This window comes from Anomaloglossus baeobatrachus, chromosome 12 (genome assembly GCF_048569485.1).
Source record: "Anomaloglossus baeobatrachus isolate aAnoBae1 chromosome 12, aAnoBae1.hap1, whole genome shotgun sequence".
NCBI lineage: Eukaryota > Metazoa > Chordata > Amphibia > Anura > Aromobatidae > Anomaloglossus > Anomaloglossus baeobatrachus.
In genome coordinates, this window is record NC_134364.1 from 64,052,828 (window position 1) to 64,076,914 (window position 24,087).

The 24,087-nt window shown below is 51.8% G+C and overlaps 1 protein-coding gene across 1 annotated transcript in view; it reads left to right on the forward strand.

Moving 5' to 3' along the window:
- Positions 1 to 24,087, forward strand: part of LOC142257975 (Fanconi anemia group M protein-like) — a 127,582-nt gene that overhangs the window by 99,348 nt on the left and 4,147 nt on the right. The window contains exons 17-20 of the mRNA XM_075330316.1: positions 575 to 682; positions 14,357 to 14,513; positions 14,789 to 14,892; positions 21,982 to 22,506. Of these exons, the coding sequence (XP_075186431.1) occupies positions 575 to 682; positions 14,357 to 14,513; positions 14,789 to 14,892; positions 21,982 to 22,506 (894 nt within the window). The remainder of the gene's footprint in view (positions 1 to 574; positions 683 to 14,356; positions 14,514 to 14,788; positions 14,893 to 21,981; positions 22,507 to 24,087) is intronic.

The following is a 24,087-nucleotide window of genomic DNA, read 5'->3' on the forward strand; positions in this document are numbered from 1 at the left end:
TTGTTCAAGGCCGATGATGGAAAGCCGCGGAATCTACTCGTCCTTGGCCTCGTCTTAGTGAATGTTATTTTTCGCTCCTTTGTTTCGCGGGCGGTGACCGCTGCCCCCGGCGTCACACTAATGGGAGATGTTGTAATGTCGCAGCCATCACTGTGCCTTTATGGAAGTTTATGGCAACAATTCTGCTTTATTAGAAAAGTTAGAAAAACTTCTGACTAATGTACTGTGTAATGAGTCAGCGACGTAACAGAGCAACATCTCCACCACGAATAAACTGGGCCTGATATGATGCTTGAGCTCTATGTGAGCACTGTGTGGTAGTAGCCTGTTAGCTGTGGTATAGCGGTAGCAGGTGAGGGCTGTGTGGCGATGGCAGGGGAGCGCTGTGTGGCAGCAGCATGTGAGCGCTGGTATGGCAGTAGCATGTGAGCGCTGGAATGGCAGTGGCCCCTGAGCACTGTATGGTACTGTTGTTTGTGCAGTTCATGGGAGTTTTTAATATTCTGGTACGATTGTGCTACTTTTACCAATAATCATCCTTGTTTTGTTTTTTTTTCTTTTCTTCTTTTTACAGCTGGACTCTGACGATGAAAACTTTGTCCATCCACCCTCTAATCACAAGGGTATCGTCTGTAATGGCCAAAAGAAGACCGATGTGCAAACACCGAATCACAAAAAGAAGGTTTGTAATACGGGGTGTTGTGTGAATTCTGTAGATTAAAAAGGAAGATGAACATAAAAGGATGGTCAGAATTATGGGGGGAAAAAGTCTGCTTTCTTCCAGATACAGCGCCACCCTAGTCTGCAGGCTGAATCTAACATTGCAGCTGAAGCTCCATGTATTTCAGTGGAGTTCTACTGCAGTCACAAAACTCACCAACTGGTGCGGTGCTGTTTGACAAGTCTTTATTTTTTTTTTTTTGTATCTGAATAATGAAATATCCTGTATTATCAAAAAGTCTAGATAATTAATCAGAGATGGTTTTAGAGGTGTCCTCAACATAAATCCATTAATCGTCTGTGATCTTTGAGAGAACAACTTCCCTGCACTGCCCCCCTCTGGAGAAACTTATCATTGCGTCATACATGCTGGATCCTCCAGAGCAAGAAATACTTTGTAGCTTCTCTCTGCTCTGATTAAAAGATGAAGACAACACTCTTTCTAAATCGGAAAACTAATTTCAAGCCTAACTATCATTTGCCATAAATATCTAATTTTTATTACCTGGTGTAAACGCCGCTGTTCTCCAGAATCCGGCGCTGTTTTTCTTTTGTTCCTGCTCCTCTCCGTTCCCGAGATATGGCCTCTTTTTCCTTCTATATAAAACTAGTCTTGCTTGCTAAGTGGGTGTGGTTTTTCCAGAAGACGCCCACAGTGAAAACTGATGGTCCTGCCCCCTTGAAGAAATGAACCCTCGTCTACGAGTCTTTATCTCAGAAATGGAGAGGCGCAGGAACAAAAGAAAAAGATCGCCGGATTCAGGAGAACAGCAGCATTTACACCAGCTAGTAATAATAAATATTTGTGGCGGGTGTCATTGCTCCTTTAAGCGAATAATTGTCTGTGTTCTGAAGAATTTAAGAAGAAATCCTCTTACCGCTGCAAAATTATTACTAAGACTACATCTTGTCATCTCCCCCTATGTATGTTCTACATGTCATCACCTTTCTTACCAGTCAGCTCGGATTTATGTTTATGCCATGGGGGGAGGGGGGTGTCACACTTTGAGCCACAGGCATTCTGTTATATACATTTTCTTTTTCGCTCCTAATTGGGAGACCCAGACAGTGGGTGTATAGCTACTGCCTCTGGAGGCCGCACAAAGAACTACACTTAAAAGTGTAAGGCCCCTCCCCTTCTGGCTATACACCCTCCCGTAGGAGTACGGATTCCTCAGTTTTAGCTTTGTGCGCAGGAGGTCAGACACGCACGCATAGCTCCATTGTTTTTAGTCAGCAGCAGCTGCTGACTATGTCGGATGGAAGAAAAGAGGGCCCATACAGGGCTCCCAGCATGCTCCCTTCTCACCCCACTGTATGTCGGAGGTGTTTGTAAGGTTGAGGTACCCATTGCGGGTACGGCGGCAGGAGCCCACATGCTGATTCCTTCCCCATCCCTTTTTACAGGGCTCTGGGTGAAGTGGGATTTACTGGTCTCCAGGCACTGAGACCGTGCTCCATCTACAGCCCCTGGAGAAGATGCTGGATGGAGCGGAGTACATCAGGGACATGGCCCTGCTTCCTCAAGGTACTCTGTGTCCCCGTGCATTTGGCGCTCACACCGCAGCATGCTGGGTGTTGTAGTGCGCCGGGGACATCAGCGCTGCGGCGCTTGTGCCATGGCCTCATTCAGCTTCGCTGAAGCAGGCACACTTCTGGGAATCGGTCGCGCCGGCCGCTGGGACTGCGGCGCGGCTGGCACTTGTGGTGCGCCGGGGACTTCAGCGCGGGCCGCGCTTTTACGGCGGCCGCGCTGATAACTCGAGTCCCCGGCTTTTGCGGCCTGCTTCCGTTCGTTCCCGCCCCCAGACCTGCCAGTCAGGAGAGGGGCGGGACGCTGGTCAGTGCATCAGCGCCGAGGGCTGGAGTCGTTTTTGCATACTCCAGCCCTCACAATAGGCACAGAAGGGACACTGTTTCCCGCACTTTTGTTTAGGAACTCCCACGGACCGCCCCTCTCCACAGACGCCGGCAGCCATTCCTGCTGACATGCTGAGCTGCAGAGGGGAGCCGGGGAGACCCAGACAAGGAATTCTGCGCCTCTTACCCGCTATTCAGCGGGCGGTAAGCAGCCCTCAGGGCTCACCCCCTCTTGTGCCAGTAGTATTCTTAGTATTTTGTTTCTACAAATACTTTGTATTGCATAGCGCTGGTCGCCCTTTGGCTATAGACTCTCTCACATTGCAGAGAGCCAGCAGCATGTCGTCCGTAAAACGCAAGGGTGCCAAGGCACAGACATTATATGCTTCCTGCACCGCATGTGGGACTTTTCTACCGGCAGGCTCCACGGACCCCCATTGTGTGCAGTGCTCGGCCCCTGCGGCGCTTGCACAGTCGGGACCTCTGCTGGACGTGACCCAGGGTGTACCACCTGTGAATGCTGTCCAGGTGACAGGAACTGAGTTTGCAGCTTTTGCTGACAGAATGTCTCTCACTATGTCACAAATTCTTGACACATTGCGAGCTAGGCCTGTACTTCAGGCCACGGACACTGTGCAATCATTGCCCCCTGGTCCCCCTCAGCTGAATTACCTCCAAGCTCCGGGACGGGCACATACACCTCAGGGTGAAGACTCTGACTCGGACGATGGCCCCGGGCAGCCTAAGCGGGCTCGCTATGACGGGCCTTCACATTCATCTCAATGGTCAGGATCCCAGCGAGATGAATCTATGGGTGATGAGGCGGACGTAACTGATCAGGATTCTGATCCTGGGACCGCTCTCAATCTAGATACACCAGATGGTGACGCCATAGTTAATGATCTTATATTTAACATCAATAAGATGTTAAATATTTCCCCACCAGCTCCTCTTGTAGAGGAGTCAGCTTCGCAGCACGAGAGAATCCATTTCAGATACCCTAAGCGTACATTAAGCACTTTTCTGGACCACGCTGACTTTAGAGACGCAATCCAGAAACCCCACGCTTATCCTGAAAAGGCGTTTTTCTAAACGGCTTAAAGATACACGCTATCCTTTTCCCCCTGAGGTGGTCAAGGGTTGGACCCAGTGTCCAAAAGTGGATCCTCCAATTTCCAGGCTTGCAGCTAGATCCTTGGTTGCAGTTGAGGATGGAGCGGCACTTAAAGATGCCACTGACAGGCAGATGGAGCTCTGGCTGAAATCCATCTATGAAGCGATTGGAGCGTCGTTAGCGCCATCTTTTGCGGCCGTATGGGCACTCCAAGCTATCTCAGCCGGGCTTGCGCAAGTCGACTCAGTCACACGTGCATTTGCCCCGCAGGTAGCACCATTGACCTCGCAAATGGCGGCATTTGCGTCGTACGCGATTAATGCTGTTCTTGACGCTACAAGCCGCACGGCAGTGGCGTCAGCCAACTCCGTTGTTTTGCGTAGGGCCCTGTGGTTGAGACATTGGAAAGCAGATTCTCATTCCAAGAAGTGCTTAACCAATTTGCCTTTTTCTCGTGACCGATTGTTTGGAGAGCGTTTGGATGAAATCATCAAACACTCCAAGGGTAAGGACTCATCCTTACCGCAACACAGACAAAACAAACCCCAACAGAGGAAGGGTCAGTCTGGTTATCGGTCCTTTCGAGGACCGGGCAGGTCCCAATTCGCCTCGTCAAAAAAGACTCAAAAAGACCAGAGACGCTCAGATTCTTGGAGGTCTCAGTCACGCCCAAAAAGGACAGCCGGAGGAACCGTTGCCAAGACGGCGTCCTCCTGACTTGCAGTCTCCGATTCCCACACCCGCGGTCGGTGGGAGGCTTTCCCACTTTGGCGACATTTGGCTGTCACGCGTCAAAGACCGTTGGGTGAGGGATATTCTGTCTCACGGGTACAGGATAGAGTTCAGTTCTCGTCCGCCAACTCGTTTCTTCAGAACTTCACCACCACCAGACCGAGCCGATGCTCTGTTGCAGGCGGTGGCCGCTCTAAAGGCGGAAGGAGTGGTGACCTCCGTCCCTCTTCAGGAACAAGGTCACGGTTTTTACTCCAATCTGTTTGTGGTCCCAAAAAAGGACGGATCGTATCGACCCGTCCTGGATCTAAAGTTGCTCAACAGACACGTAAAAGTCAGGAGGTTCCGGATGGAATCCCTACGCTCCGTCATAGCCTCAATGTCTCAAGGAGATTTTCTAGCATCAATAGATATCAAAGATGCGTATCTCCACGTGCCGATTGCACCAGAGCATCAGCGTTTCCTACGCTTCGTCATACACGACGAACACCTGCAGTTCGTAGCGTTACCTTTCGGTCTGGCAACAGCCCCCCGGGTCTTCACCAAAGTCATGGCAGCAGTAGTAGCTGTTCTGCACTCGCAGGGTCACTCGGTCATCCCGTATCTAGACGACCTGCTTATAAAGGCACCCTCTCAAGAGGCATGCCAGCACAGTCTGAAGGTGGCACTAGACACTCTCCAGAGTTTCGGGTGGATTATCAACTTTCCAAAGTCTCATCTAACCCCGACCCAATCTCTGACTTATCTTGGCATGGAGTTTCATACTCTCTCAGCGATAGTGAAGCTTCCACTGGACAAGCAGTGCTCGCTACGGACTGGAGTGCAATCTCTCCTTCAGAGCCAGTCGCACTCACTGAGGCGCCTCATGCATTTCCTAGGAAAGATGGTAGCAGCAATGGAGGCAGTCCCGTTCGCGCAGTTTCATCTGCGCCCTCTACAATGGGACATTCTACGCCAATGGGATGGGAATTCGACGTCCCTCTCTCAGACTGCCAAGGACTCTCTGCGTTGGTGGCTTCTCCCCACCTCATTGTCACAGGGAAAGTCGTTCCTTCCCCCGTCCTGGGCAGTGGTCACGACGGATGCGAGCCTATCAGGGTGGGGAGCGGTGTTTCTCCACCACAGGGCTCAGGGGACGTGGACTCAGGAAGAGTCCACCCTGCAGATCAATGTTCTGGAAATCAGAGCAATCTATCTTGCCCTGCGAGCCTTCCAACAATGGCTGGAAGGCAAGCAGATTCGGATTCAGTCGGACAATTCCACGGCGGTGGCGTACATCAACCACCAAGGGGGAACACGCAGTCGCCAAGCTTTTCAAGAAGTCCAGCGGATTTTGACGTGGGTGGAAAGCAGAGCGTCCACCATATCCGCAGTTCACATCCCAGGCGTGGAAAACTGGGAAGCAGACTTTCTCAGTCGCCAGGGCATGGACGCAGGAGAATGGTCCCTTCACCCGGACGTGTTTCAGCAGATCTGTTGCCGCTGGGGGACGCCGGACGTCGATCTGATGGCGTCACGGCACAACAACAAGGTCCCAGTTTTCATGGCACGGTCTCACGATCACCGAGCACTGGCGGCAGACGCCTTGGTTCAGGATTGGTCGCAATTCCGACTCCCCTATGTGTTCCCACCTCTAGCATTGTTACCCAGAGTTCTCCGGAAAATCAGGTCCGACTGCCATCGAGCCATACTCGTCGCTCCAGATTGGCCAAGAAGGTCGTGGTACCCGGATCTGTGGCATCTCACGGTAGGCCAACCGTGGACACTACCAGACCGTCCAGATTTGCTGTCTCAAGGGCCGTTTTTCCATCTGAATTCTGCGGCCCTGAACCTGACTGTGTGGCCATTGAGTCCTGGATCCTAGCGGCCTCAGGTTTATCTCATGAAGTTGTTGCCACAATGAGACAGGCTAGAAAACCATCCTCAGCTAAGATCTATCACAGGACGTGGAAGATATTCTTAGCGTGGTGCTTGGCTCAAGGGTTTTCTCCCTGGCCATTTGCATTGCCAATTTTTCTTTCCTTCCTGCAGTCTGGGTTGGAAAAAGGTTTGTCGCTTAGCTCTCTTAAGGGTCAAGTCTCCGCGCTATCCGTATTCTTTCAGAAGCGCTTGGCACGACTTTCTAAAGTACGCACGTTTCTCCAAGGAGTTGGTCATATCGTTCCTCCTTACAGACGGCCATTGGAACCCTGGGATCTGAACAAGGTTCTCATTGCTCTCCAGAAGCCGCCTTTCGAGCCTTTGAAAGAGGTTTCCCTTTCTCGGCTTTCACAAAAGGTAGTTTTTCTTGTGGCGGTCACGTCTCTTCGAAGAGTGTCCGAGCTAGCGGCGTTATCTTGCAAATCTCCCTTCCTGGTGTTTCACCAAGACAAGGTAGTACTGCGTCCAATTCCAGAGTTTTCTCCCAAGGTGGTTTCTTCCTTTCATCTCAATCAGGATATCACTTTGCCATCTTTGTGTCCGCATCCAGTTCACCAATTTGAAAAGGGTTTACATCTGTTGGACCTGGTGAGAGCACTCAGGATTTACATTTCTCGCACGGCGTCTCTACGCCGTTCTGATGCGCTCTTTGTCCTAGTCGCTGGTCAGCATAAGGGATCGCAAGCTTCCAAATCCACCCTGGCGCGGTGGATCAAGGAACCAATTCTTCACACATACCGTTCTGCTGGGCTTCCGATTCCATCTGGACTGAAGGCCCATTCTACCAGTGCCGTGGGTGCGTCCTGGGCATTGCGGCATCAGGCTACGGCTCAGCAAGTGTGCCAGGCGGCTACCTGGTCGAGTCTGCACACGTTTTCCAAACACTATCAAGTGCATACCTACGCTTCGGCAGATGCCAGCCTAGGTAGACAGGTCCTTCAGGCGGCGGTGGCCCACCTGTAGGAAGAGGCTGTCTGACAGCCCGTTCATGTGGTATCTTTTTACCCACCCAGGGACTGCTTTTGGACGTCCCACTGTCTGGGTCTCCCAATTAGGAGCGAAAAAGAAGGGAATTTTGTTTACTTACCGTAAATTCCTTTTCTTCTAGCTCCAATTGGGAGACCCAGCACCCGCCCTATTTGTTCTTAGGGTTTCGTTTTTCGGGTGCACATGTTGTTCATGTTGTTTCTTAAGTTCTCCGATCTTGTTATCGGATTGAATTTGTTTTTGAAACTGTTATTGGCTTTCCTCCTTCTTGCTTTGGTACTAAAACTGAGGAATCCGTACTCCTACGGGAGGGTGTATAGCCAGAAGGGGAGGGGCCTTACACTTTTAAGTGTAGTTCTTTGTGCGGCCTCCAGAGGCAGTAGCTATACACCCACTGTCTGGGTCTCCCAATTGGAGCTAGAAGAAAAGGAATTTACGGTAAGTAAACAAAATTCCCTTCTTTTACAGATTTTTTTATATTTTGTAAAAAAATTGCATAAATGTGGTAATACATTTAATGTATTGAAACTATAGGTTATGGGGTATATTATTATTTATTTTTTAATTTTTTTTTTTATTGTCCCAATAGCAAAAAAGTTAAATGAATAAATAAAAAAAAGTCTTCTTCTCATGCTTTATTCATACCTGAAAATGGCAGAGCTGATGTATTTGGGGCAATGCCGAGCTTAAATAGGAAAGGTCCCGATGATATGTGACCCCAAACCATTCTAAGTCTTACAAAATAAGATTGCTCTGTGCATGTTACTTAAGTAATGGGAGAAGTGATGGTTCTTCCAGCTCAGTGGCCGGCACATTACAGGGAAGTGATCGGTTTTGATGTGTAGTTTGGAAATCGCGTTCTAGTTCTAGGACTGGATTGTGCCGCTCTGCACATACACTGCTCCGTGCCTCCTGTTTTCTGCCCTTCCATCAGTCATAGGTCAAATGTGCAGCTATGTTAGGGCCAGAGGTACAGTCGCACTTGGGGCTTTTCTACCACACCGGCCAGCAGTATGGCACATGGTAGATTTTGTGTCGGGGCCCAGAAACTTAAAGATATGCATCAGGCTTGGAAACTTGTAGGTTTATAGAAAGAAATGAGTGGTACCTTATGTTATTAGTTCACTTTAAAGGGATTGGACCCTATTGGGACCCCCATCGATCCACAATTCAATGGAGGAGTGGTAGAGTATGAGCACCCTTTCTTCAATTATTGTCTATGGGACAGTGGAGCGCTACACTTTGTCTAGGGAACAGCCAGCGATAGCTCCTCCCTCCGAGCATATACACTCCCCGGATGACAAATCCAACCAGTTCAATGCTTTGTGTTCAGGAGGTCACACACACACATGCATCCTCTGATTTTTGATTTTTCAAAGATTTGGAAGAAAAGCGGGTCCAATCTGGACTCCCGGCATGTCCCTTCTCACCCCACTGTGTCGGCGGTGCTGTTAAGGTTGATTTCAGGGCTGGAGCCCTTTTTCATGCCGCGCTCCTTCACCATCCCTCGGGCTCTGGCTTGAAGTGGGAACCATCACGGTTCTCACTGCTTTGCAGGAGACCGGTCTCCATCCGCAGCCCTGTTCAGGATCCTGACGGACGGAGCGATCACCCCCCAGGGACCTGGCACCTGCGTCTCACAAGCTAAGTACTGAGACGTTATTACCACAGACGGTGGTCTTTCCAGGGGTCCCTTGTACTTTATTTATTGGGGAGAGTGTGTTTTATAACTGTGTTAACATTTCCGGCCGGTTCTCCAGTTTTCTCTGGAGAACTGCGCCGATGGTGCCTGCACGCTGGCCGCATGTTTAAATCTAGGCCCCGGCTTCGCCTGAGGCCTAGTTTCGATTCTCTTCCCCTGCATGTCAGTCATGCAGAGGGACAGTGTGGCTCCGCCCAGCGGCTGGTCAGCACAGGGAAGGGACACTCCTCACTGAGGAAGGATTCCCTCCCCCGTATGCCTCATTTGCTCTCCGTCCTGCTCTCACAGTGGGCCCCGCCCCCTCTCCTCGTGGAGACGCAGGCTGCGGACGCCATTTTCTCAGCGTTCTCAATGTCTGCATAACACATTGTGACAAATGGGGGCCTGGGCTGGGGCATCTGGAGGGCACAGAGATGTCTATGTAAACGGTCTGGCAAGTCACAACCTCCGGTTGTGCAGCTGCTTATATACTCTGTTTATATACTCTGCTGAGGGTCATTCTGGACAGAGCCCCCACTTCTGCAGCATGTCTCCTATCAGAGCAGTGCTGCAAGGCTGTTCTTATTATGCACTGCTCAGGCTCGTACTGCCTGTACCGAGCACATAACCACATTGTGATGCCTGCTCTAACATAGTGGTGCCTCAGCCTGGAGGCTCATCCCCAGTGGTCCCTCCGGCTGCTCCAAGTGGGCTCATTACCCCCGGCTTGGGTAGAATCCCTCTCTCCAGGGGACAGCTGTCCCGGACACTGCTGAGCATGCATCAGCCCCCTCCTCAGGGCGCTTCTGCTGCTACGGCTCGCTCAGCAAAGCTCACAGAGGATTCTTCATCTGGTCTCAGACCCCGTCCTCCTAAAATGGAGACGCAGGGTCCCCTTTCCCTCCTCGCCCCGCGGCTCTGGTTCACGAGCTGACTCGCAGGACAAGGAGGATGCCTTTACTGGGGGTTCGGATGCTTCTCCATGTACCCATTGATCTGTCCGGAAGTGACGCAGATGCTAATGATTTGATTGCGTCCATTATAATTGTACTGGACCTCAATCCACCTGTATCAGGGGAGCACCCCTCTCTGGCAGAAAAGCATCAGTATACCTTGCCTAAGAGAACAAGGAGTGTGTTCCTTATCCACTCCAGCTTTCAGGTCACTGTGTCCAAGCCCAGAGCCTGTCCTGACAGACGCTTTCCAAAGCGTGGTTCTGATGACTGTTTCCCCCTTCCACCAGTGGTGGTCAAGGAGTGGGCTCATTCACCAAGGGTGGACCCTCCGGTGTCTAGACTTCAGCCCGGACAGTTGTATCAGTGGCTGACGGCACCTCTCTAAGGATCCCACTGTCCGCCAGGTTGTCCTTCTGGCCAAATCTATATATGAGGCGGCAGGGGCCTCGTTCTCCCCATCTTTTGCAGCAGTGCAGGCTCTCAAAGCCATCTCTGCTTCTCGGGAGGAGATGCATTCCCTCTCCAGGGACTTTATGCCCGAAATGGTTGCTTTAACTTCCAGGCTTCAGTCTTTTCATCCTATGCCATGTCTGCCATGCTGGAGACTGTCACCGCACTGCGGTGGCCTCGGCTACTTCCCTCGCTATCCGCAGGTTCCTGTGGCTTCGAGAGTGGAAGGCAAATGCTTCTTAAGAAGTTCCTTGCTGGGCTCCCTTTTGCCGGGACCAGTCTATTTGGTGAACAACTGGCTGAAATTATTCAGGAAGTTTTTGGCAGGAAGAGTACTTCCATGCCACAACCCAGGAAACCTGTCCAGGGCAGGAACCAGTCGAGGTTTCGTTCCTTTCGTTCCTCTAACTGGTCGTCCTCTAAGCCCTCGGCCTCGTCCACTAACTCAGCCAAGGTCCGTAAACCAACTGGCGCATGAAGCCGCGTCCTAAGTCGGCAGGAGCTGCTGCCACCAAGGCAGCCTCCTCTTGATTATCTGGCCGTGCCAGTAACGTCCTTGGTCGGTGGCAGGCTCTCCCTCCTGGGCGACGTGTGGTTTCAACACGTCTTCGATCAGTGGGTGTGGGTTACCATCTCCCACGGCTACAGAATAGAATTCTATCCAGCCCGCCAAACAGATTTTTTCTGTCAACTCCCCCCTGCTCCAAGACCGCCGCCTTCTCACAGGCCGTGGCATCCTTGCAGGCCAATGGAGTAATTGTACCAGTTCCCGACTGGGAACGGTTCTGAGATTTCTACTCAAATCTCTTCCTAGTTCCCGAAGAGGACGGTGCCTTCCGACCTGGATCTCAAGCTTCTCAACAAGCATGTTCAGGTGCGGCACTTTTGCATGGAATCTCTGCGATCAGTCAATGACCCAAGGAGTTTTCTTAGCATCCATCGATATCAGAGATGTCTATCTGCATGTGCCAATCGCAGTTTCACACCAGCGTTGGCTACGTTTTGTAATCGGAGAGGAACATTTCCAATTCGTGGCTCTCCCCTTGGGGTTAGCCACGGCCCCTCGTGTATTCACCAAGGTCATGGCAGCAGTGGTTGCGGTTCTGCTCCTCCAGGGGTTGGTAGTGATTCCTTACCTGGACGACCTTCTAGTCAGGGCTTCATCCAGTGCAGACTCTCAGCGGAGTGTCTCGCTCACTCTCAGCGGAGTGTCTCGCTCACTCTCAGCGGAGTGTCTCGCTCAGTCTCGCCACGCTTGCAAGTCCACTCTGACCCCGACCCAGGAACTTACGTACCTAGGGATGCAATTCGAGACTCTGCTGGCACTTGTGAAGCTGCCCTTAGTCAAACAGCAGTCCCTTCATCTGGCGGTTCGCTCTCTGCTGAGGCTCCGCCGTCATTCCATCAGGCACCTCATGCAGGTGCTGGGTCAGATGGTGGCGTCAATGGAGGCGGTTCCCTTTGCCGGTTCCATCTGCGTCCCCTGCAGCTGGACATTCTCCGCTGTTGGGACAAGGAACCTCTTCCTTGCACAGGCTGGTGGCTCTGTCGCCACAGACCAGGAGCTCTTTAAGTGGTGGCTTCGGCCCCTCTCTCTGTCCCAGGGACGCTCTTTTCTGGCCCCGTCCTGGGTGATCCGGCTGGGGAGCAGTGTTTCTCCACCACCGAGCACAGGGCACTTGGACTCCGTCAGAATCAGCCCTCTCGATCAATGTGCTGGAAATCAGGGCTGTACTCCTAGCTCTCGCAGTTTTTCACCACCTGTCGGCGGGCAAGCACATTCGAGTCCAGTCAGACAACGCGACAGCAGTTGACTACATCAGTCACCTAAGACGGGACTTGCAGCCGCCTAGCAATGTTGGAAGTTCAACATATCCTTCAGTGGACGGAGGACTCCAAGTCCACCATATCCGCAGTCCACATCCCAGGCGTAGAAAACTGGGTGGCAGATTTTCTCAGCCGTCAAACCATGGACAGCGGCGAGTGGGCCCTGCATCCGGCAGTGTCCCGGTCAATTTAGCAGGCGGGGCACTCCGGAAGTGGATCTAATGGCAACCCGGCACAACAACGAGGTCCCGGTTACGTGGCTCGCTCCCACGATCCTCAGGCCTTGGCAGCGGACGCGCTGGTTCCAGATTGGTCCCAGTTCCGTCTGGCCTCCGTGTTTCCCCCTCTAGCTCTCTTGCCCAGAGTCCTGCGCAAGATCAGAATGGAGGGCCGTCGGGTCGTACTTATCGCCCCAGACTGGCCCAGGCGAGCTTGGTCCCCAGACCTGCTCCGTCTGTCCGTAGAGGTGCTGTGGCATCTCCCGGACCGCCCAGACCTTCTCTCACAAGGTCCGTTTTCCGCCAGAATTCTGCGGCTCTCAGACTGACGGCGTGGCTCTTGAGCCCTGAATCCTTACGGCTTCAGGCATTCCTTCCGAGGTCATCTTCACTATGACTCAGGCTCGGAAGTCTTCCTCGGCCAGGATTTACCACAGGACTTGGAGAATTTTCCTGTCCTGGTGTCGTTCTTCCGGCCATGCTCCTTGGCCGTTTTTCCTTGCCGACCATCCTGTCCTTCTACAGTCCGGCCTGCAGCTAGGACTGTCCCTCAATTCCCTCAAGGGACAGGTTTCGGCTCTGTCAGCGTTGTTCCAGCGGCGTATCGCCCGGCTGGCCCAGATGCGCACCTTCATGCAGGGCGCATCTCACATCATTCCGCCTTACCGGCGGTCTCTGGATCCCTGAGACCTTAATCTGGTCCTCATGGCCTTACAGTAACCCCCCTTTGAGCCTCTTAGGGAGGTTTCGTTGTTTCGTCTTTCACAGAAAGTGGTCTTTCTGGTGGCCATAATTTCTCTCAGGAGAGTCTCTGATTTGACTGTGCTCTCTTCGGAGTCACCCTTTTTTGGTTTCTTTCACCAAGATAAGGTGGTTCTCCGTCCGACTCCGAGCCTTCTCCCTAAGGTGGTGTCTCCTTTCCACCTTAACCAGGACATTTCATTGTCCTCCCTTTGTTCGGCCCCTGTGCATCGCTTTGAGAAAGCGTTGCATGCTTTAGATTTGGTGCGGACGCTCCGGATCTGTGTCACCGCTGTTTTTTTCAGGCGGTGCACCTCTCTTTTTGTGCTGACCACAGGTCAGCGCAAGGGTCTCTCGGCTTCTAAACCGACCCTAGCTCGTTGGATTAGGTCGGCCATATCCGATGCCTACCAATGTTCTCAGGTGCCTCCCCCGCCGGGGTTTAAGGCGCACTCGACCAGAGCTGTCGGTGCCTCTTGGGCTACGGCTCAGCAGGTCTGTCAGGCTGCCACTTGGTCTAGTCTGCACACTTTTTCGAAGCACTACCAAGTGCATGCTCATGCTTCGGCAGTTGCGAGCTTGGGCAGACGCATCCTTCGGACGGCTGTCGCCCATTTGTGAAGTTAGGTCTCGCCTACTTCTCAGTTTCTGTTTATTTCCCACCCATGGACTGCTTTGAGACGTCCCATGGTCTGGGTCTCCCATAAGGAACGATGAAGAAAAAGAGAATTTTGTTTACTTACCGTAAATTCTTTTTCTTATAGTTCCGACATGGGAGACCGAGCACCCTCCCTGTTGCCTGTTGGCAGCTTTCTTGTTCCGTGTGTTTTCACCGGCTGTTGTTGTAGACAGAGGTTCCGGTTATTCCGGGTTTTACTCTATCTCTACTTATGGGTGGATGTCCTCCTTCAGCTTTGGCACTAAACTGGTTGGATTTGTCATCCGGGGAGTGTATATGCTCGGAGGGAGGAGCTACACTTTTAGTGTAGTACTTTGTGTGTCCTCCGGAGGCAGTAGCTATACACCCATGGTCTGGGTCTCCCATGTCGGAACTATAAGAAAAAGAATTTACGGTAAGTAAACAAAATTCTCTTTTTTCTATAATAATCTGCGGTCAGATGATCGGTATCTGTTCTTCTCCCTCTTGCAGCGTGAAGCCAGGCAGTTCTTCGATGACGAGGCCGAACTTTCTTCAGAAGATGCTGAATTTGTGTCTTCGGATGAGAAGAGCGATTCGGAGGACGAGCAGGACACGTCACTGGTGGGCTTTCTGAACGATAACACCCAGCTGTCTCAGGGCTTAAATGGTAAGCGCAATAAGGCGGAAAGTTACGGTCTTGGCCGGTCAGCGGCATGTTCAAGGCTTTGGTGGTTTTGTTGGATCTGGAGGAGGGGGAAAGTGTGGTGTCAGAAAAGGATCATTGCTTTTATTGCACTAGTCTAGTCCTAAATGACATCTCCAGTCAATATATTAAGAAGGACCTTCCAAATTCTGATGGTGGCCTCACAGAAAGTCAGCAGGCGGCGTACGGCAGGGGTTGATACGCTCAATTGACCTAGATGTAATGTTTTTGCTTTCCAGACTCTGAGATGCACGGCGTATACCTGAAGTCTGTACGCAACCCCGCTGTTGGTAACAGGTTTAAGCTGGTGCACAAGAGGCAGAGTATGGCCGTTTTCTCCCAGGTGGGTACTAATCATGGACAATATGTGCACTTTAGCGGTTTGTAGAATCTCAAAGATAACCTGTTGGGGTGATTTATGTGCATTTTCTTAACCTTGTTATTACTATATTTATGTCCTTAAGTTTTTTGTAACGCTGACTTCAAGATTTGTTAACTACAAAACCTAATAAAAATCATTTGAATAGAATGTGTAAAACTCACAAGGCTGCGGACGTGAAGCGATACCTCATGGAGACCTTCCTACAAGTCATTGGGTATGGTGGCTGTGTGGAGTGGCCTCCACACTCACATGATCTGACCCCATTGGACTTCTTTCCTTCTTTCTGTGAGGTCACATCAAACAGCAGGTGTATGCGACCCGTCCACCAACATTGCAGGACCTACGACGACGTATCACAGATGCTTGTGCAAACGTGTCACCTACCATATTGCACAACGTGCAGCAAGATACAGTATGCTGTGCAGAGTCCAGATGTGCATTGCAGCTGACGGGGGCCACTGAGCATCAAAGTTAAATGAGTGCCATATGCGTGACCAGCGTTCAATGTTTTTTTTTGGGGGGGGGGGGGTCATGGGTTTCATAGCATTTCTGTATGCAAGATGTCGATTCGTATTGAATTGATGATGCCCTACAACTTTGTAATTCACTTTTTTCTTCGGCGCTCTATTGGGAGACCCAGACGATTGGGTGTATAGCACTGCCTCCGGAGGCCACACAAAGCAATTACACTAAAAAGTGTAAGGCCCCTCCCCTTCTGGCTATACACCCCCAGTGGGATCACTGGCTCACCAGTTTTCTGCTTTGTGCGAAGGAGGTCAGACATCCACGCATAGCTCCACTGTTTGTAGTCAGCAGTAGCTGCTGGCTCTATCGGATGGAAGAAAAGAGGGCCCATATAGGGCCCCCAGCATGCTCCCTTCTCACCCGCGGTTGGTGCTTGTAAGGTTGAGGTACCTATTGCTGGTACGGAGGCTGGAGCCCACATGCTGTTTTCCTTCCACATCCCCTTAGGGCTCTGTGGAAGTGGGATCTTGCCGGCCCCCAAGCCCTGGGGCCGGGCTCCATCCACAGACCCATAGAACCTGCTGGATTGGGAGCGGGAGTGCCGTTCAGGGACAAGGTCCTGCAACTTTCAGGTACTCTGTGTCCCCGGCAGGCACGGACACTCTCAGGGCCTGCTGAGCGTTGTAGTGCGCCGGGGACAGTGGCGATGTACGCTGGGGGTTAGGTCACTGCAGCTTTGCTGGGTGACGTTGTGTATTGGGAACTACTGCGCCGACCGCTCCTGGAGCGGCGGCGCAGCTGCGACTTATGGTGCGCCGGGGGCTTTGCGCCGACCGCGCTTTTACGGCGGCGGCGCTTCTAACTTTAGCCCCCGGCTTCTGCGGCCTAGCGCCGCTTCGTTCCCGCCCCCACCCTGTCAATCAGGGTAGGGGAGAGACGCTGCTCAATAGGCAGCGCCGAGGGCTGGAGCTTTATTTACATGCTCCAGCCCTCTCACTAGGCACAAGGGGAAGCAGACTTCCCGCTCTTCGTCGGTGTACGCCCAGGGCCCGCCCCCCCTCTCCACAAGGACGCCGGCAGCCATTACACATGCGATCTGGCTGGGGAGAGGCAGCAGGCTCTGGGAGACCCAGACTAGAGGGATTTCTGGCGACCACACACCGCTCCTAAGCGGGCGGTAAGCTGCACAGTAGTGCTGGCCCCTCTAGTGCCTCAGTGACATATTAGTGTACTTTTTTCTTGGTACCATATATATATATATATATAGTTGCACTGTAGGTCGCTTCTTGGCTGGACACCCTGTACTGCTCTGAGGAGGCAGCAACATGTCATCCGCAAAACGCAAGGCTGCCAAGGCACGGGCTGTGTGCACTGTTTGTACTGCATGTGGGGCTGCTCTACCGGCAGGCTCCAATGATTCACATTGTGTGCAATGTTCAGTCCCAGTGGCACTTCGTCAGCCAGAGCCTATTGTGGTGGTAGCCCAGGCAGCGACGCCTGTGAACCCTGCCCCGGTGACGGGGACAGACTTTGCAGTGTTTGCTGATAAGATGTCTGAGGCCATGACAAAAATCCTGGAGACCTTGCAGGCCAGGCCAGTTCCTCAGACCATGGACACTGCTGTGGCTATGCTCTCTGGTCCCCCTCAGTTGGAACTAATCCGTACTTCAAGGGGGTCTCAGGCATCACAAGCTGAAGTCTCTGACTCAGATGACAGTCCCAGGCAGCCTAAGCGAGCTCGCTGGGAAAGACCCTCCACGTCATCACACTGCTCAGGGTCTCAGCGAGAAGAATCTCTCTGTGATGAGACTGAGGACGGGGATCAGGATTCTAATCCTGAGGCCCCTCTCAATCTGGATGCCCCTGATGGTGACGCCATGGTTAATGACCTTATATCGGCCATTAATAGACTGTTGGATATTTCTCCCCCAGCCCCTTCTGCAGAGGAGGCAGCTGCACAGCAGGAGAAGTTCCATTTCCTGTATCCCAAGCGTAAATTAAGTGCTTTTTTGGACCACTCTGACTTCAGAGAATCAATCCAGAAGCACGACGCTCATCCAGACAAGCGTTTCTCTAAACGTTCTAAGGATACCCGTTATCCTTTTCCCTCTGAAGTAGCCAAACGCTGGACCCAGTGCCCAAAGGTGGATCCCCCAATTTCCAAGCTTGCGGCTAGATCCATAGTCGCAGTAGAGGATGGCGCTTCACTTAAAGATGCCAACGACAGACAGATGGACCTTTGGTTGGAATCTGTCTACGAAGCTATCGGCGCGTCGTTTGCTCCAGCATTCGCGGCCGTGTGGGCACTCCAAGCTATTTCAGCTGGTCTGGCACAGGTGGATGCTATCATGCATCCAGCAGTACCGCAGGTGGCGTCCCTAACTTCGCAAATGTCTGCGTTTGCGACCTATGCTATCAATGCTGTCCTAGAATCTACGAGCCGTACCTCTATGGCGGCCGCCAATTCTGTGGTTTTGCGCAGAGCCTTATGGTTAAAGGACTGGAAAGCAGATGCTGGTTCCAAAAAATGTTTAACCAGCTTGCCATTATCTAGAGACAGACTGTTTGGTGAGCCATTGGCTGAAATCATAAAACAGTCCAAGGGCAAGGACTCTTCCTTGCCACAGCCCAGAGCAAGTAAACCTCAACAGAAAAAGTGGCAGTCGAGGTTTCGGTCCTTTCGAGGCTCGGGCAAGCCCCAATTCTCCTCGTCCAAAGGGACTCAGAAAGGACAAGGGAGCTCAGATTCCTGGCGGGCTCACTCACGCCCCAGGAAAGCAAATGGAGGAACCGCTTCCAAGGCGGCTACCTCATGACTTTCGGCCTCCGCCCTCCGCATCCTCGGTCGGTGGCAGGCTCTCCCGCTTTTGCGACATTTGGCTGTCACAGGTCAAAGACCGGTGGGTAACAGACATTTTGTCTCGCGGGTACAGAATCGAGTTCAGTTCTCGGCCTCCACTTCGGTTCTTCAGAACCTCCCCACACCCCAACCGAGCAGATGCCCTGCTGCAGGCGGTGGACTATCTAAGAGCAGAAGGAGTCGTGATCCCTGTCCCCCCTCTGGAAAGGGGGCGAGGATTTTACTCCAATCTCTTTGTGGTTCCAAAAAAGGACGGCTCCTTCCGTCCTGTTCTGGACCTAAAACTGCTCAACAAGCATGTGAACGCCAGGCGGTTCCGGATGGAATCCCTCCGCTCAGTCATTGCCTCAATGTCCCAAGGAGATTTCCTAGCATCAATAGACATCAAAGATGCTTATCTCCACGTGCCGATTGCTACAGAGCACCAACGCTTTCTACGCTTCGTGATAGGAGACGAACATCTTCAGTTCGTGGCTCTGCCATTTGGTCTGGCGACAGCCCCCCGGGTGTTCACCAAGATCATGGCAGCAGTGGTAGCAGTCTTGCACTCTCACGGACACTCTGTGATCCCTTACTTGGACGATCTACTGGTCAAGGCACCCTCTCAGGAGGCATGCCAACTCAGCCTGAATTTTGCACTGGAGACTCTCCAGGCGTTCGGGTGGATCATCAACTTCCCAAAGTCAAATCTGTCACCGACCCAATCACTAACGTATCTTGGCATGGAGTTTCATACTCTCTCAGCGATAGTGAAGCTTCCGCTGAGCAAGCAGCGGTCACTACAGACAGGGGTGCAGGCTCTCCTTCAAAGTCAGTCGCACTCCTTAAGACGCCTCATGCACTTCCTCGGGAAGATGGTGGCGGCAATAGAGGCGGTTCCGTTTGCGCAGTTTCATCTGCGTCCACTTCAATGGGACATTCTCCGCCAATGGGACGGGAAGTCGACATCCCTGGACAGGAAAGTCTCCCTTTCCCAGACGGCCAAGGACTCTCTGCAGTGGTGGCTCCTGTCCACCTCATTATCACAGGGAAGATCCTTCCTACCACCGTCCTGGGCGGTGGTCACGACAGACGCGAGTCTGTCAGGGTGGGGAGCAGTTTTTCTCCACCACAGGGCTCAGGGTACGTGGACTCAGCAGGAGTCCACCCTTCAGATCAATGTTCTGGAGATCAGGGCAGTGTATCTTGCCCTACTGGCCTTCCAGCAGTGGCTGGAAGGGAAGCAGATCCGAATTCAATCGGACAACTCCACAGCGGTGGCATACATCAATCACCAAGGAGGGACTCGCAGTCGGCAAGCCTTCCAGGAGGTCCGGCGCATTATGATGTGGGTGGAAGCCACGGCCTCCACCATATCCGCAGTTCACATCCCCAGCGTAGAAAACTGGGAAGCAGACTTCCTCAGTCGCCAGGGCATGGACGCAGGGGAATGGTCCCTTCACCCGGACGTGTTTCAGGAAATCTGTCGCCGATGGGGAAGGCCGGACGTCGACCTAATGGCGTCCCGGCACAACAACAAGGTCCCAACATTCATGGCACGGTCTCGCGATCAAAGAGCTCTAGCAGCAGACGCCCTAGTGCAAGATTGGTCGCAGTTCCGGCTCCCTTATGTGTTTCCACCTCTGGCACTCCTGCCCAGAGTGCTACGCAAGATTAGATCCGACTGCAGCCGCGTCATACTCGTCGCTCCAGACTGGCCGAGGAGGGCGTGGTATCCGGATCTGTGGCATCTCACGGTCGGCCAACCGTGGGCACTTCCAGACCGACCAGACTTACTGTCCCAAGGGCCGTTTTTCCATCGGAATTCTGCGGCCCTCAACCTGACTGCGTGGCCATTGAGTCCTGGATCCTAGCGTCTTCAGGCTTATCCCAAGGGGTCGTTGCCACCATGAGACAGGCTAGAAAGCCCACGTCTGCTAAGATCTACCACAGAACGTGGAGGATATTCTTATCCTGGTGCTCTGCTCAGGGAGTGTCTCCCTGGCCATTTGCATTACCTACCCTTCTTTCTTTCCTGCAATCGGGGTTAGAAAAGGTTTTGTCGCTCGGCTCCCTTAAAGGACAGGTCTCGGCGCTATCCGTCTTTTTTCAGAAGCGTCTAGCACGACTTTCTAAGGTGCGCACGTTCCTACAGGGGGTTTGCCATATCGTTCCCCCGTACAAGCGGCCGTTAGATCCATGGGATCTGAACAGGGTACTAGTTGCCCTCCAGAAGCCGCCCTTCGAGCCTCTGAAGGAGGTTTCACTTTCTAGACTTTCACAGAAAGTGGCTTTTCTGGTAGCGATCACATCTCTTCGGAGAGTGTCTGAGCTAGCAGCGTTGTCTTCCAAGGCTCCCTTCCTGGTCTTCCACCAGGACAAGGTAGTGCTGCGCCCCATTCAGGAGTTTCTCCCGAAGGTGGTATCCTCTTTTCATCTTAATCAGGATATTTTTTTGCCTTCGTTTTGTCCTCATGCAGTTCATCGGTATGAGAAGGATTTACATTTGTTAGATCTGGTGAGAGCACTCAGAATCTACATTTCCCGCACAGCGCCCCTGCGCCGTTCGGATGCACTCTTTGTCCTTGTCGCTGGTCAGCGCAAAGGGTCGCAGGCTTCTAAGGCCACCCTGGCTCGATGGATCAAAGAACCAATTCTTGAAGCCTACCGTTCTGCGGGGCTTCAGGTTCCATCAGGGCTGAAGGCCCATTCTACCAGAGCCGTGGGTGCGTCCTGGGCATTGCGACACCAGGCTACGGCTCAACAGGTGTGCCAGGCAGCTACCTGGTCGAGTCTGCACACTTTCACCAAACATTATCAGGTGCATACCTATGCTTCGGCGGACGCCAGCCTAGGTAGAAGAGTCCTGCAGGCGGCAGTTGCCTCCCCGTAGGGGAGGGCTGTCTTGCAGCTCTAACATGAGGTATTTCTTTACCCACCCAGGGACAGCTTTTGGACGTCCCAATCGTCTGGGTCTCCCAATAGAGCGCCGAAGAAGAAGGGAATTTTGTTACTTACCGTAAATTCCTTTTCTTCTAGCTCTTATTGGGAGACCCAGCACCCGCCCTGTTGTCCTTCGGGATTTTTGGTTTGTTTGCGGGTACACATGTTGTTCATGTTGAACGGTTTTCAGTTCTCCGATGTTACTCGGAGTGAATTTGTTTAAACCAGTTATTGGCTTTCCTCCTTCTTGCTTTTGCACTAAAACTGGTGAGCCAGTGATCCCACTGGGGGTGTATAGCCAGAAGGGGAGGGGCCTTACACTTTTTAGTGTAATTGCTTTGTGTGGCCTCCGGAGGCAGTGCTATACACCCAATCGTCTGGGTCTCCCAATAAGAGCTAGAAGAAAAGGAATTTACGGTAAGTAACAAAATTCCCTTCTTTCTCTATCTCGTTGCGCTTTCAAGATAAAAATGCTTACTCCGTTGTTTTCCACCAGGTGGCGCTATAGGTGGTTTCATTGCATACCGCATGGCTACTTTACTATACCTAGACACCACTTCTATGCCTATAGCTGCCGCCGTTCTCAAGTTAATGGCGGTGAACAGGATATGGGTGGAAACACTGTGTATATATCTCACACACGCGTATCCGAGGGTTCCCAGAACTGAGGATTGTTGGGGTGGGCAGTAGGGGTTTTTCAGGTCCACCATCCTATTAAAGAGAAGGGATCTGTCTCACACCTCACACAGTTTGTTCCCCTCGTGTCCATAACCTAATGCCAGTTCTTCTCGTATTGCCTTTAGATTCCAGAACAGGATGAAGGTTACATGGAGGATAGCTTCTGCGTTGAAGATGAGGAGGATGAAGAAGAAAGGTCCAGCACAGAGGAGGAGGTTCAGGTTGACCCCGATCTTCTGCAGGAGGACAGTTTTGTTGATGGAAGAAAACAATATCACACACGACGAAGGTTAAAACTGAAAGATACTCCGACCAAGAAGGGACAACTATTGGTGAAAAAGAAACGGCGGATCATTGTCTTGGATGACTCCAGTGATGAGGAACCAGGGGAGACTTCCAGGTCTAAGGTCAGGTCTACAACTCAGATATCATCTTTCACCAAACCAACACCAGATGGAGCTACAATAAATCATAAAGGATCGGGAGCGGACAAGAAGGAGTTTGATGTTCCCCTGAACGATCAGTGCCAGATACGGCTGAATCTCCAAGCCTCTCTGTCCAACGAGCTCGATTTTCAGCCAAAAGTACGATCTTCATTCAGCATCAATAGACCTGGGACATCTAATGGAATTATCCGTTCTCCGGTGAAGGTGAGCATCCAAAATCTTCTACTTATTAGAGGTGGGATTATACAGATTAATATTTAAGACACTAGAAAACCCTACTGCAGAGTTGTTACCAATACATAGTTTCACAATTTCTTAAATACAGAATCTTATCATGTGTATCTGTGCAGGGAGCTCCCCCTAGTGGTGGCTGCAAACAGGATCATATATCTATTTGTATACAGGGTGCTCTCCCTAGTGGTTGGCTGCAAACAGAATGTTATGTATCTCTGTATATAGGGAGTTCCCGCTAGTGGTAGCTAAAGGCAGAATCTCTTCATGTATCTCTGTATACAGAGGGCTCCCCCTAGTGCCTGCTGCAGACAGAATATTATCATATCTCTGTATACAGGAAGCTCCCCCTAGTGGAGGCCGCAAACAGAATCTTATCCTGCAGCTATGTATGCAGGGAGCAGGTGGTTGCAGATTTTTTTGTATCCCTGTCTGCAGTTACCACTAGGGGGGGGCTTACTGCATACAGACCCTTATCATGTATCTCTGTATGTGGGGAGCTCCCCCTAATGGTAGACATACAGAAACTATACTGTGCATCTTTGATCGATCTTAGATTGGGCAGATTTGTGGTATTCCTGAAGCATTAGAGGTTGAGGGAGGTAATGTTCTGGGTTTCTCCATTACCATAAACTCTTATTCACATGTATGTGACATAGCTGCACTTCAGCTTGTGTCTTGAGTAGAGTTGATCGGACGGCCAATAATCTGGTACCGGCGGATCACTGCCAGATAAAAAAAAAAAAAAAAAAGAGTCCGATCCGCTCTGGAATCTGGTGCCCATATAAGTCAATGTGGACCGGAATCCAGAGGTTAAAAACGTTTGTGGAGCGGCTAGGAGCGAGCGTGGCATACTCACTGAGGCGCTGTCATGGCGGCACACTCCTTCCGGGTCATGCTGTTACCTTCCAGAGCCAATAATTCAATATTCATTGTTTTCCCCGCCCACCGGCACGTGTTGGTTGCAGCTAGACGCGCCCCCACCAGTGTCAGCTAACTGCAACCAATCACAGGCGCCAGGACAACCGGTGCGCGGGGAAAGCAGTACAGTCTGTCGGTTAGTTCACGGTGGTAAAAATAAGCACTCTGCACTCGGCAGCACAGTTATAGCGCTCGGCTGCAGCCCCAGCTGTCACGTTGTATCTGTGCTGTGTATACAGTGCCCAGAGTCACACGTGCAGGCTGCCGGCTGCTGCCATGGCAGACTCGCGTGAGCCCCTCGCATGTGTGATTCTGGTGAAAGTAAAAAAAAAAAAAACCCGACGTGTGGTTCCATTTTCATCCCCAGCAAAGATAACACCGGCCGGGGGCTGGTATTCCAGCCCGCAGCCGCCCGGTAGTGCTGCATTTATTAGATGTGACCATACCGGTGTGCGCTACTGGCTCTTACCGCAGGCATGATGTGGTGCCAGTCGGGGTAATAGCGGCACATGGCTGCTGCTAAACCCTAGGTTAGTGTGATGGCACAGGCGTCTATCAGATACCTGCATCACACTAACCTGTGACAGTAAATAAACAGACACACAGAAAAATCCTTTATTTGGAATAAAATAC